This window comes from Myotis yumanensis, unplaced genomic scaffold (genome assembly GCF_028538775.1).
Source record: "Myotis yumanensis isolate MYYU_CA2020_CCGP unplaced genomic scaffold, mMyoYum1.0.hap1 SCAF_7, whole genome shotgun sequence".
NCBI lineage: Eukaryota > Metazoa > Chordata > Mammalia > Chiroptera > Vespertilionidae > Myotis > Myotis yumanensis.
In genome coordinates this window covers 41,489,553-41,503,097 of record NW_027223758.1, presented here as the reverse complement: position 1 = coordinate 41,503,097, position 13,545 = coordinate 41,489,553, and the positions used below count along the sequence as shown (strand labels likewise).

General features: G+C 41.9%; 1 protein-coding gene across 2 annotated transcripts in view; it reads left to right on the top strand.

The window, feature by feature from the left end:
• The window catches only part of FECH (ferrochelatase), a 33,069-nt gene that overhangs the window by 14,611 nt on the left and 4,913 nt on the right, over window positions 1–13,545 (top strand). For both annotated transcript variants that reach the window (XM_070420358.1, XM_070420357.1), the window contains exons 5-8: window positions 3,170–3,304; window positions 6,025–6,131; window positions 9,965–10,063; window positions 13,307–13,414. In XM_070420358.1, coding sequence (XP_070276459.1) covers window positions 3,170–3,304; window positions 6,025–6,131; window positions 9,965–10,063; window positions 13,307–13,414 — 449 coding nt within the window. The remainder of the gene's footprint in view (window positions 1–3,169; window positions 3,305–6,024; window positions 6,132–9,964; window positions 10,064–13,306; window positions 13,415–13,545) is intronic.

The following is a 13,545-nucleotide window of genomic DNA, read 5'->3' as shown; positions in this document are numbered from 1 at the left end:
GCAGTCTGTGTCCCGGCCCTGCACGCTTTGTGGGGGTTCCTGTGTGATGCACTGTCACTTAGTTCTCGAGGTCTTTTCCCTTGTCCTCGGCTGTAGACCCTTTTCTGTTACCTCCTTATGTGACAGATTAAAAAGCTAAAGATTTGGAACATTAGTTTCAAAAGATAGTGTGAGGTGCACATGAAGTTGGGCTAGATGATAAGGAAGAGACGACATACACTGACTCAGCCAAGGTCCCATTAAAGATCTGTAGAGATGGGTTTGAATAGAAGATGCACATGTCATTGCTCCGGAAAGAAAGCTTTGGGAATGGATTGAGGCTGCTGTGATTGCCTTTCTTCCTGTATGGAGAGCTAATTATCAGATCATCATGTAGAGCCAAATTAGCTCGCTGTCGCGGCAGCCATGAGACTAAGCAGCTTTCAGCAGCTGCTTTCAGCTCTCGGCAGTACCACCATCTTGAGGCCTCTGTGCGCCTCGTCAGGCGTGGCACTAACAAGAGGATGGTGCCTGGCTGGGTGGCACAGTTGGTTGGAGCATTGTCCCCATGCACTGGAAGGTGGCAAGCACGATTTCGGGTCAGTGCACATACCCAGGTTGTAGGTTCCATCCTCGGTTGGGGCATGTACAGGAGGCAACCGGTCAATGTTTCTCTCTCACATCAATGTTTCTCTGTCTCTCTCTCTCTCTCTCTCTCTTTTTTTTTCTCTCTCCCTTCCTCTCTCTAAAATCAATTAAAAATAAAAGGAGGACCACAAACCTCTGGCAACTGTCCTCTGAAACCCTCTACCGGAATAATAATGTACAGCATGAAACACTACTCAAATGAACTATAAGTACCATATTTAATCTCACTTAAGACGCCATTGACTGTAGGATATACCGTTGTTTTTATGTAATACTGAGACACACAAAACAACTCTGCCAGCTCCAGGAGTAGGGAGGGGGAGGAGCCTTATCTGTTCTTTCCAGGGTATTGCACTCTCTCTCACTTCAAAATGCAGCCCCCACCCTGCCTTTATCTGTGAGGGCAGCCTCTCCCTGTCCCTTAGTCTGCAGTATTGAGGAACTCCACACCCTAGGCATTTAGGCTGCAGCGTTTCAGCGGTGGACAGGAAACGTGAGAAGCTGGTGGACCTGCAGCACCGGCATCTTACTATGCCAATCTGATGGTAGTATGTCTCCACATAGGTTAGAAAGCCAGGGCCACTTCCACCGCACCTCAGGTCGCCAGGCACGCCTTAAACATGGACTTGATGATTCTGTGGAGGTTGGCAGTTTTCGGATGAGCCACATAACCTTTGACCAATCAGTCATTTGGAGTTTGCTTACAGGGTCTTGTCCTCTGGTGTGTTTTTAGTCACAGTTCACCATATTTTATGCAAGAGGACATAAGTTTGGTGGCTTAGAAGGACAGACAGCTGAACTCGGTTTCGTTTATACATTTTCCTTCCTCTTTTTGTGGTCCCCAACCAGCGAATATCGGGTCAGACCCTCCTTCCCACACAGACATCCTTCTCCGTTTTTTTGCTCTTTTGCACCTGTTCTTGGTAACATGGTTCCTTGGATCACATTATTGAGGAGTATTTATAATGTGTTTATCTTCTCCTTCAATGTAACCTAAATGTTTCCTATGTTCCAATTTAGTGTCATTCTTTTTTTAAATCCTCACCCAAGGATATCTTTCCTTTGATTTTTAGAGAGAGTGGAAGAGAGAGGGAGAGACAGAGAGAGAAATATTGATATCAATGTGAGAGAAATACACTGATTCGTTGCCTCCCCTCCCGCCCAGACCAGGGCCGGGAGCCTCCAACTAAGGTACGTGCCCTTGACCAGAATCGAACTTGGGACCCTTCGGCCGATGGGCGCTCTATCCACTGAGCCAAACAAGTTAGGGCTAGTGTCATATTCTTAATTTTAGCCCCTGCTATTGGTTGGATAGTAACATTATCTTGGGTTTATTTATTATTACTTAATGTTTATGTGGTATATTCTCATATTATCCCTGAGCATAAATTAGGTGTAATCCTATGAAAAGACAGGGAAATAAGTTAGGAAATTCTGAATTTCATGATTTATAAATGCCTAAGAATTGTGCGGTTGTCAATGCTTTTAAAATGCAGGAAAAAAGATTTAGGAGGACAAGGGAAGATTTAGAAGAGGGAACTGGTAAAGCTATGGAGAAAGGAACACAAAGATATGGCTGATGTGGGCCCTTAGGTGCTTAGGTGCCAAGAACTATGGTTTGAAATCTCATTTGGTACCTCCAATTTACGAATTGCTGTTGGGTGTTTTTCCTGTATGCATACAGAAGAATCATTTCAGTCATTTGTTATCAGTGAACTTGTATTGAGTATCCCAAAGTGTTTCTATAAACTTGGTGACCTTGCGCCTGAGGGCACAGGAGGAGGGAGTTGGGTGGTGGAAGTGGGTGGGGGCAGAGAAGGAAGGAACATGGGCTCTGGGATGGGCAGAGACGGTAAAATTTCAGCTTGAGCATCTGCTGGGTGTGACTTTGGGCAGGTTCATTGACCTTGGAGAGTCTCCGTTTCCCTACCTGAAAGGGGGTTCAAACCAGAGGGAAGGAAAAAGCAAACCGTCTGGTACTTGAGAGGAGATTCCTAGTTCTTTTCTCTCTTCTCTTGAGTCTCTCATCTCAGTAAGGAGAAGAGAACTAGGCACAGGTTTTTTGTAATCCTCACCAGGTCATGCTTAGAGATGGAGAGAGGGAGGGAGGGAGGAGGAGGAGGAGGAGGAGGAGGAGGAGGAGGAGGAGGAGGAGGAGAGAGAGACAGAGAGACAGAGAGACAGAGAGACAGAGAGACATTGATTGCCTTCCCCTGACTGGGAGTCGAACTGGCACCTTTCGATACTCAACCAACTGAGCCACTCCAGTGGGCAAAGCTTGAGTTTTAAAAACCATTGTGCTAAGAAAAGATGTGTGTATATGAGGGGAGAGGTTGGTCCCATGCAGTAGTGATTAAAAGTCCATGTCCTAGCTGAAGACTGGATAAGATCCAAGGAATATTCTAAACTTCCCCCCGTTTATCAGCACCATAGGAAATTAGCGCAACTGTTCTTTGTTCTGGACATTACATTACGTTTGGCGACTCGGAGGAATCTATATAAAGATTAATACTTTCTCCTTTCCACACATGCTTCCTAATAGCCCCTCACAAATACTATATTGGATTCCGGTACGTCCACCCTTTAACAGAAGAAGCAATTGAAGAGATGGAGAGAGATGGGCTTGAAAGGGCTATTGCTTTCACGCAGTACCCACAGTACAGCTGCTCTACCACAGGTAAGGGCTTCTGACAGTGGGAGGGTGGACAGGGCCCTGGCAGAAGTAGCCAGGAAACTGAGTGCGGCAGGAAAGGATAAATCCTTTGTGATTTGAATGGCAAATCCAGCTTGTCTGCTCTAAACTCGAGAGTTCAGGTCAGTCCATTGGAAATCTCATGGTTCGCCTGTCCCTTGAGTTATTGGCTAGTCGGCTCAGAATTACAAATGGTGGTGGAAGGCAGTGGCTGCTAGTGTTCAATGCTTTAATGCAGCGATTTCAACCAGGGTGCCGCAAGGATTTTTAAAACACGCAGCATCTGACTATTTAGTCAAGGGCACTGACCTCTTTTCCCTTAGATTGTAAAACAAACAAACAAACAAACAAACAAAAAACAACAAAAGACAACAGCCAACACAACAGTAGCAGCAGTAGCAGTCTCGTATGAATGAATCAAAATTATACCTTTTTCTTGTCAGATTGGCAAAATATATATTTTTTTGGTGTGCTGCAGAATTTTAGTAATTAGTTTATATGTGCCATGAGATGAAAAAGGTTGAAAATCACTGGTGTAGTGGATCAGGATTAAGCACTTTCTATATTTGTATAATAAACTGATTGTTATGGATATCCTACTATTCTTATTAATGAAGCAAAGGTGATCACTGTTTACATTTTAAAAGCCCATAGAATATTGGGAATAGTGTTATTTTTTTTTATTATGCTTCAGTTATGGGTTGGTTACTGATTAAATCACAACCCAATTTGAGGTTTCCTCTGCAAACCTAGAATTCTAGATTCATGTTATTTCCTATATTTAACAGGAGCAGGAAAGTAATCTGCATTTGCCAATCCCTGTCTCATCAGTTGTGGGTGAAGCTTCTACTGTCACCTACACATACATTTGTTTGTATTCTGTTTCAAGGATTGGGGTCAGCACACTTTTACTCCCAAACTGCTTTTGGATATCAGTGTATATTACTGTATATCTTTAAGGAGAGACAGAAGGCCACTGGAAGACCTGCTGTGTGTAGGGCGCCTATGAAAACGCCTGAGCTCTGACGTCAACAGTTGGCACTGTGATTTCCTTTGGAAATGTACCTCTCCAACTTCAAAATATCCGGTGATATGCTATTGGAGAAGGAATCAGATTTTATAAATACCTAAGCTATACTTTTTTTTTTTGCCTTGTTTTAAAAATATATCTCAACATGTAAATGCTCTCAAAATTAGACAACTTAAGAAGATCGTTACTTATATGCCAAAGGATTGACTGTGGTTTTCATTACACAGCTGGCTCTATTCGTGTGCTTAAAACACCCATGTCTGTGCAGTTTTTCTCCAGTATACCTCATGTGTAAGGGCATGCACCTCTTCACTGCAGAGATGTGAAAGCCTTCGGGAAGCACATTCATTCTTTGAAGCCACTAGAGTGTCGTTTTTCTATTGCATCTTGTAGACACACGTTGTGGCAGAGCCGGTATATTCTGTATATCAATCACAAGTGATTTTTTTAGTTATACTTTCCTCTTAATTACTACTTCTGGTAGTTCATGGATGGTTCTGAGTGACCTAGGGCAACTCATGTGGCTCCCAGAACCTGGAATAGACTCAGTTTGGATTCTCCTGGTTCATTGTATTCTACTCACCAAAGTGAACTCATTTGTCTTTTTAAAGTTGAGTCTTAGCCTAAGAATATTCCTTTGATTTAAATATGGCTCTGTCCCGACTAGCATTATAAGTTGGAAACCTAACTGATGAGTAGTCTCATAGTTAGAAACCAGTGGATTGGTGTTGGGAAGCATGAAATGTTTTGGAACTTCTGCTCTACGTTAAGATTGAGGAAGAGTCCTTGTGTTAGGATCAGTTTCATAGGATTAAGGCTTGGCCCCAGTTCCAGCTCCCCTAGGCCAGGATAAAATTGTATTGGGTTGGTACCATTTACCTCCTGTTAGGCTTTAAATTTTCATGATTTCCATCTCTTCCTTAGAAATACATGTTTTTTTTGGATTACCTGTAAGGTTTTGATACTCATTTAACTTATTCTAGGGGCTGATGATAATGTTATAAAAGCAGATAAAAAGAGAGTGCTCATAGAAACCTCAATAAGCTGCTGTTTTTATCAACAAGCCATTAAAAAAGATGGTTATAAAGCTTTTATTATAATGTGGGAAATACTCTTATCATAGTATTAACTAAAAATGCCCAAAATACTCAGGATGCACAGTTGCATACATATTAAAATTACAACTTTGTAAAACAAGATAGCTAAAAGGAAATATAACTGGAAAGAACTATGCTAGCATAAAACAATGATGTACTAGTAAAATGGGAATAATGGCTGGCTTCTTTCCTTCTCCCCCAACCCCTACATTTGCTGCAATGGGGTTGATTACCTTCATAGTGGGAAAATAATTTCAACATGCTGTTAATTGTAAGACTTGGTCGCTGCAAATAACGACCACTCATATTTCATAAATCCACTGCCATCGTGTTTCTCACTAGAAATGACCTCAATAATCTTTGAAAAGCCGTTGAAATGGATTCCTTTTTAGTGATCTTCATTTGCAGGGCAGTGAAGTCTGTATGCATTTTAGAGCATTGGGATGATTGTAGTTAGACTGACTCAGTATAGAAGCAGTTGCCTATGTTGAACTTATAATTACTGCCTTTACTAGTCCTGTTTTCTTATTTTCACTGTAGTCAGTAGGCATCTACTAAGTGGCCCCTGCCTATTTCAGGTAGCAGCTTAAACGCCATTTACAGATACTATAATAAAGTGGGAAAGAAGCCCATGATGAAGTGGAGCACAATTGACAGGTGGCCCACGCATCCCCTCCTCATTCAGGTAAGCCGGAACCTACCCGCAGCCCATCACAGTTCATTTACAGGTGTCCCTCTGAGCCTCACGGTTCTCCGGCTTAAATTGTATGCTGGGGATTAAAAAAAGGATTATTGTGACAAGAGAAAATACATTTAAAGATTAAAGTTTAGACTCTTTTGTTTCTTCAGGTTAATACTGTTAGTCACAAATCATAGCAGAATTACATTTTGAGTTTTGGGTTTCCCAATGACCAGAAGAACGTTAAAGATTACGCAAGGTGTTTCTGCTAATGTACATTCATAGACTGAATGGCGGACAAATAAACCCTCTGTGTTCTAAATCCTTTAAGATATCAAAAATTTTTAAACTTAAAGGTATTATATCTACATGTTCTCAGACATGAAAAGAAATTTAACATTTCAACCGAAGAAAGTTTTATATATTAGAAGAAATTTCAAAATTCTATGCAATTTATATTTATAATATTTATATTAATAGGTGACATTAGGAGAACAGTGGAAAGTATAATTCTAAAGCCAGTGGCTTTTTGTTTTTAATTTTATTTTTCAGTTACAGTTTACATTCAATATTATTTTATTTTAGTTTCACGTGTGCAGCATAGAGATTAGATAATCATATACTTTACAAAGTGGTCCCCCAATATTTCCAGTACCCACCTGGCACCGTACATAATTATTATACTAGCATTGACTATATTCCCTATACCAGCAGTCGCCAACCGTACGGACCTCATGGACCACCAGTTGGCGACCGCTGCCCTATACTGCACCTTATACCCCTCAGATTATTTTGTGACTAACAATTTATACTTCTTAATCCCTTCACCTTTTTCAGCCAGATCCTCAACCCTCCTCTTCTCTGGCAACCATCAGTCTGCTCTCTGTATCTATGAGTCTGTATCTGTTTTGTTTATTTGCTTATTTTGTTCTTTAGATTCCACATATAAGTAAAATCATACAATATTTCTTTTTCTCTGTCTATTTCACTTAACATAGTACTCTCTAAGTCCATCCATGTTGTCGCAAATGGTAAAATAACTTTAACTAGCTTTCATTCATTCATTAATTCATTTTAATATCCTCTTTTACCCTCTGAATACAAGAGCGTTGCTATAAATGCCTTATATCATGCAGATAGAGTTTTGTTCTGCCAGTGGAAGTTTCTGCCTTGGAGTTGGTTGAGGTAGGAGAAATATTAAGTGATTCAGATTTCACCCAGTTTATGTTTCATTCCTTGGACATTCTCTGACTGGCAAAATACCAACTTACTAGTAACATCTTTTTTAAAAGCCTGGAATCATTTAAAATCTGTAACCGCTAGATGGTGCTAGACATCATTAAAAGCAGCCAGCTCTCCCATGAGCAGACTACGTTCCTTAGGCTTGTAGAAGTCAAGGGTTAGCCCTTAGGTTGAAATTTGGTTTTAAGTCAAAAGTGACAAGAAGGCACCTTCCTAGGGATGGGTGTGGTTTTGCTTCGGTGTCCCCCACTTGTCTGCCGGTCCAGTCAGTACCACCGGAGCCCCAGTGAGCTGCGACTCTTGCTCTTGGAGGCCTGGACTGGAAAAGAGGGGTGTTTCAGGTCAGCACTGACATGTGGTAGAGAACTGCGGGGTCTGCACAGCATCTGCCTGCCCTGATCCAGTGAGTAATTAGATTTGCATTAAAATTCAGCCATTTGAAAAGGGGGGAAGCAGAAAGATGGAAAGGTCTCTTAACTGAGGAAGTCTCCGTTCACAAAATGAAAGGGAATCTCAGAGGCATTTATCTGCCCCCTGGATGCTGTGATTGAAGGCTCTGAGAGCCGCCTGCCTCTTTCATTCTGCTGAGGGAGTGCATGGAGAAAATACCACAGATGGATTCTAGATGATTTAAGTAGCACTTGGGCTTGCCCACGGCTCCTCAGTTTTGACGATGGCTTAGGGTCTGTTGTAAGCTGTAACAAATTGTGTTTGTACTTGCAGGTTTGCAAGAAGAGAAAAGGAAAAATATTAAACTTCTTTGGGAACAAAAAATTGATACATAGATTTTATTTTTAATATTATGTAGATTACATGAGAAGGAGATTGGCTATCTAGCAGAAATAGAAAAAACACACAAACCCAAACCTAGACCCTAAACTAAAACTATAAAAATATAGTTAAAAACTAAAACTAAAAAATTTAAATCAACATTCCCACTTATTATAGGCAGTAATTATGTAAAACGGTCATTTTACTGCTGTTACCCAGCTGTGGAATAATTGGAGTAAGTGGATGTTCCGGGCTCCTACGTGCACTTCGCAGCGGGCCTCCTCATCTAGGCTTTTGTCCAGAAATAATCTTTTGTGAGCATCTTTAGTTTCCAAACACTGCAAAGACTACCAGAAAATCCTGTTTTTGTTTTCATCTACTCCTGTCACAACCTATAAGTCAATAATAAAATTTGTTAAGGGAACTAACTCTCTAGGTGCCATTTTGTGCCCTGGGGCATTTATTTACCAATTTTTGAGGGTTCTGTAAAGATTAATAATATGTCAGTATTTATTGAGGAATAATTTGCTCATCCTAAATTGGTATATATCCACATACCAACAAGTATAAATTTACATGGTTCTGGTAAATTGTCCTTTATAATGTTTTAAAAACCTTTTTATTTGGTGGGCTAGAAGGGGTCAGTGGGAGAAAAAAGTGGGCATATGTAATACTTTCAACAATAAAGATTTAAAACAACAATAAAAAAACCCGTTTTATTTGGAAATAATTTCAAACATGCAGAAAAGTCTACTCTTTACCTAGATTCACATATTATTAATCTCTGTGTATGTATATATCTATACATCATTTTTTCCCTGAACCTTTTGAGAATAAGTTTTAAACATATACAGTCATATATAAAATCACTCTTTATGCCTAAATAGCAGAAAGATTTTCTCCCATAACCATGATACAATATTCAACTTCAGTCAATTTAACATTGATTAATTTATCTAATCCATGTTTATATTAGAATTTTGTCAATTGGCCCGTTAATGTCCTTTGTAGCATTTGCTTTATAAGTGAAATGACAAAGAATGATTAAAGTGTAAGATGAAAGAAAGCCTCCTCAGATCTGGTATTTCAGCACCTATTGATGTGAGTCGGAAAGTGCCAACTAGACGAAGGGAATTAACTGGTCTGGTCGACAGAGGTTTGGGGGAGGAGGTGGGCCTGTGTTCTAGCCCAAGTTCCGCAGATGTGACTGAACGGGCCCCCAAGCCGGCGCATCTTTCCGCCCTCTGTGAATTTAATGGGACTTTTACAACCTCTCATCTGTTGTTGTGAAGGTTGTTATGAAGATTGACTCAGTGAGGATATTGGGCTCAGAAGGAAAAGGTCATAAAAATAGATGATATTTTCTTATTCCTCTACTATTTCTGTCTAATGCATTTTAATGCAATATGCCTGAAAGCCAAACTAAGGAGATTTAGAAAGACCCTGTAAGCTGTTTTCCTGCTAACCGAGCAAATGAGAGGTCTTAAAACAACTTCTCCTTCCCATCTGTGTTTCCTTTCCATCTGGAAGTGTGCCCCGCTCCTCCCGGGGGACAGCAGATCCAGAGCGTTCATTTTCAGTGAGCCATTAGCGAGCGTTAGAAGTTTCCCATCAAATTCCCCAGGCCCCTGAAACCGTTAGGAGCCATTTTGATGATGAACCAAAGCAAGCGAGATCGTACTGTTTGCAGTTTTTTAAAAAGAGAGTTCAGAGTTTTGAGGGTTGCTCCGGCATTTCTGGTGTGGCTCTCATTTTAAAAACACTGTCTTTCCCTCCACCTCTTCCTTCCACTTGCTCCTGACCCTCCTTTCTCCGCATTCCTGCAGTGCTTCGCAGACCACATTCGGAAAGAGCTGGACTGTTTTCCACCGGAGAAGAGGAGCGAGGTGGTCATTCTTTTTTCTGCCCACTCACTGCCGATGTCTGTAAGTAAGAACATTTTGTCGGATGACCTCATGGTAGAGGATTTCTCAGTGTGTAACATGGACCCAGTTTCTACAATGTCCTGAATTCTAAACTCTCAGACTTAATGTGGTGCTCATTTAACTTAATTCACTTCTTGAGACCTAATAATGATTCATTCTGATTATAATATTTACAATTTATAATACTGTGTAGAAATCATAACAACCTGAAGATATAGTCACATATAAGGATTTCTAATAAGTGGCACAGTAGACTGCTCTGACCTGTCTGATGTTTTGGCGGCTTGACCGTAGGCCCTCCATTCAGACGGAGGGCTCTCAGTCTCACTCTTTTGTCCTCAAAACTTGACAGGGGTTTTCTGAATTCCAGGAAGCGAGTACAGGTGGTTGTTGTTTTATAATCCTCACCCGTGGACATGTTTTTATATGTTTTTGTTTTTAAGATTGATTTTAGAAAGAGAGGAAGGAGAGAGAGAGAGAGAGAGAGAGAGAGAGAGAGAGAGAGAGAGAGAGAGAAGAAAGAAAGAAAGAAAGAAAGAAAGAAAGAAAGAAAGAAAGAAAGAAAGAAAGAAAGAAAGAAACATCCATTGGTTGCCTCCCATATGTGCCCCTACTGGGAACTGAAGTGGAAACTTTGGTGTAAGGGATGACACTCCAACCAAATGAGCCACCCTGCTGGGCACCACTAGGGTTTTTAACTTGCTAAGACTAAGGACCACGCTTGGGCCAGCGAATACGAGTGTATAGGAACAAGGATGATCCAGCAGGTATGCCAGCGTGATACATGGAAGTGCTTGGAGTAAGCAGCCAGTTTCATCAGCTCAGAACTAGCATCCTGTCCTACAGACATTGCTTTCAAAGCTGGAGAGGTGGAGAATTTCATCTTCTTGGGTGTTATCAAGGTTTTAATTCCAGGGCTAATGGAGTTAATGAGAGTCTGGGCCACTCTTCTAATTGGTCTTTACTGCCACCTTGTGGTCACCAGGGTCGAGCCCTTTGCAGCTTTTCCCACTCCTACATCTCAGCTAAGCAGTTGCCCTTTCAGCAGTATGTGGCCCTGGAGATCAATTTCTCTCCTCTGGAAGCCTGCCTGTTTCATTTGAACAGGTTCCTAGTCTCTTTTTCTGGCATTATGCAAATCCTCTTCACATGTCCATCTTCCTTCTCCATCCTCATCCTATTTATAACTGTCCCGGTGTGTTGAGGCCACGTCTGAAGTGCCAGAAGGGAGGTACTTGAATTGGGAAAGGAAGAAACACATTTTTACACATGAATGTTTCCAGGTGCTGCCTTCTGTTCTCTCACCCTCGGCCCCACTTCTCCCTCCACCCTCCCACCCCCCAGGTCTGAGCATGCTGCTCCCAGGTTTTTTTTTGCTGCCCAGGGTTCTGTGTGGGACTGAGGAATGCCATGAAGTTATGAGGATAAGAAAGGGGTCGGGGGGAGCGTGGGGTTGCCGAGGAAGAAAATGGATGTAGCAGCTATTCTTACCCCTACACTCCCCTCCCCCGCTTCATGGCTTTTTAAAAAACGTACTATTTGAAAACATTTTAGACTTACAGAATATTTGCAAAAATAGTGCCACATCCCCTTCACGTGGCTATGCCTGAGGTTGACACTTCACATAACCATAGTGCAGTGGTCAGAACAAGACCTGAACCATGGGCAGTACTGCTAACCGAAGGCCAGGCTCTGGGGTTCACCACTTCTTCCACCAGGTCCTTTCTCTTTTCCCGACCCAACCCAGGACCCCTCCTCACATTCAGTGGTCCTGTCTCCTTGTGTCCTCCCATCTGTCTTTGTCTTTCATGACCTTGATAGTTGTGAAGAGTGATTCTGTAGAGCGTCAGCTGTGATGTAGCATGCTCTCCTGTTTGGACGTGTCTGGTGTTTCCTCATGATTACACCGAGGTTGTGCCTTGGAGGGAAGGATACCCCAGGGGTGACCTGTCCTCCTCAGAGTATCATCTCGGGTACGTGATACAGGTGTGCCTTCCTGCTGGTGTTATGATCGTTGGTCATTTGTCAAAGGTGGTGTCTACTGGATTGTCCATGGCGTAGTCATTCTTTTCCTTTTTGTAATTAAAAAATATCTTAGGGGAGAGTCTTTGAGACTACCCAAGTGTCTTATTTCACATATTTTTGCCCCGCAATTTTAGCATCCATCGCTGGATCTTGCCTGTAGCAATTATTTCTGTGCTGCTCTGATGGTGATTTTATATTTCCCTCATTCCGTCTACATTTATCTTTCTAATGGCTTTTTAACTAATTTTTAGTAGATCATAAAATAGTTCATCAGTGTTTCATGTCAGCAGTATTTATTGAGCACCTACTATATTTCAGACACTGTTCTATCCACTGTTCTATCCGGTTCATTCACAGGATCTGGGAATGAACAAAATAGATATAAATCTTTGCCCCCAGCGAGTGGGGGAAACAGATAATAAACATAATACATAAGAAAATATTGTGTTATTTTAGGAGGTAATAAGTGTTACATTGAGGAGAAATACAGCAGGGTAAGAGTGTTAGGGAGTCAGCATGAAACTAAATATTAAAGCAGTAAAAATACAATTTTATTAAACACTTTCAAGGTATTAAGCTGTTCTGACTGTCAGAAGCGTTTATCAGACATTCGCTGTACACAAAGCATTAGTCTGTAGTCCATTGTTGTAGGAAGAGGAATTGGAAGGCATAGGTAAGAAAAAAAAAAGAAGGCACCGGTCATATCCTTCAGGACCTTGGAATCTGAGCCCATGTGCTGCTTCTCTCGTCTCTCTTATTCCACTGGCGTTTACCCTTTTCTTTCCCTGAACCCCATAAGCTCAGTTCTATACACAGTCTTCTTTCAATTCCTTTCCAAAGTCAGCCACTCCAGTGACTACCAAGGTAGAAGTCTCATCCCATATTGACTCCTGTCCAGCTCTGTGTCATTCATTCCCCTGTTTCAGATGGGGGCACGTAGAGACCCATCCTCCATCGTTACACATTGTCAGTTTCCCACGGATAACGTGGGGCATAGAATTTGACCTTTTCTTAGGGTCCTTAGAGATGATTGACCCTTGGCCAATGAAGAAGTGGATCCAAGGAAGTTTGGCGATTGAGCTCAGATTGTGTTGTCTTTAGTGCAAAAGACAGAAGGGGAGGACTCCGGTCCAGGGCTTACCTCCTTCAACTGCGCGTCCCAGGCTCTTGGAACCCTTCACAAGGTTGTGACCGAACACCCATGTGTCTCTGCTGCAGGTGGTCAACAGAGGGGACCCCTACCCTCAGGAGGTGGGCGCCACTGTCCAGAAAGTCATGGAGAAGCTGGGTTACTCCAACCCCTACCGGCTGGTTTGGCAGTCCAAGGTGGGTGGCTTCCGCACGTTGCGGGCAGTCGGCTCTTTCGAGGACACCTATTTTAGGACTTAGTTATGAAACGGTGAGATTTGGCTCTTTCATACACACAGACTGTGTGTAACCTGATGGCTTACCATGGG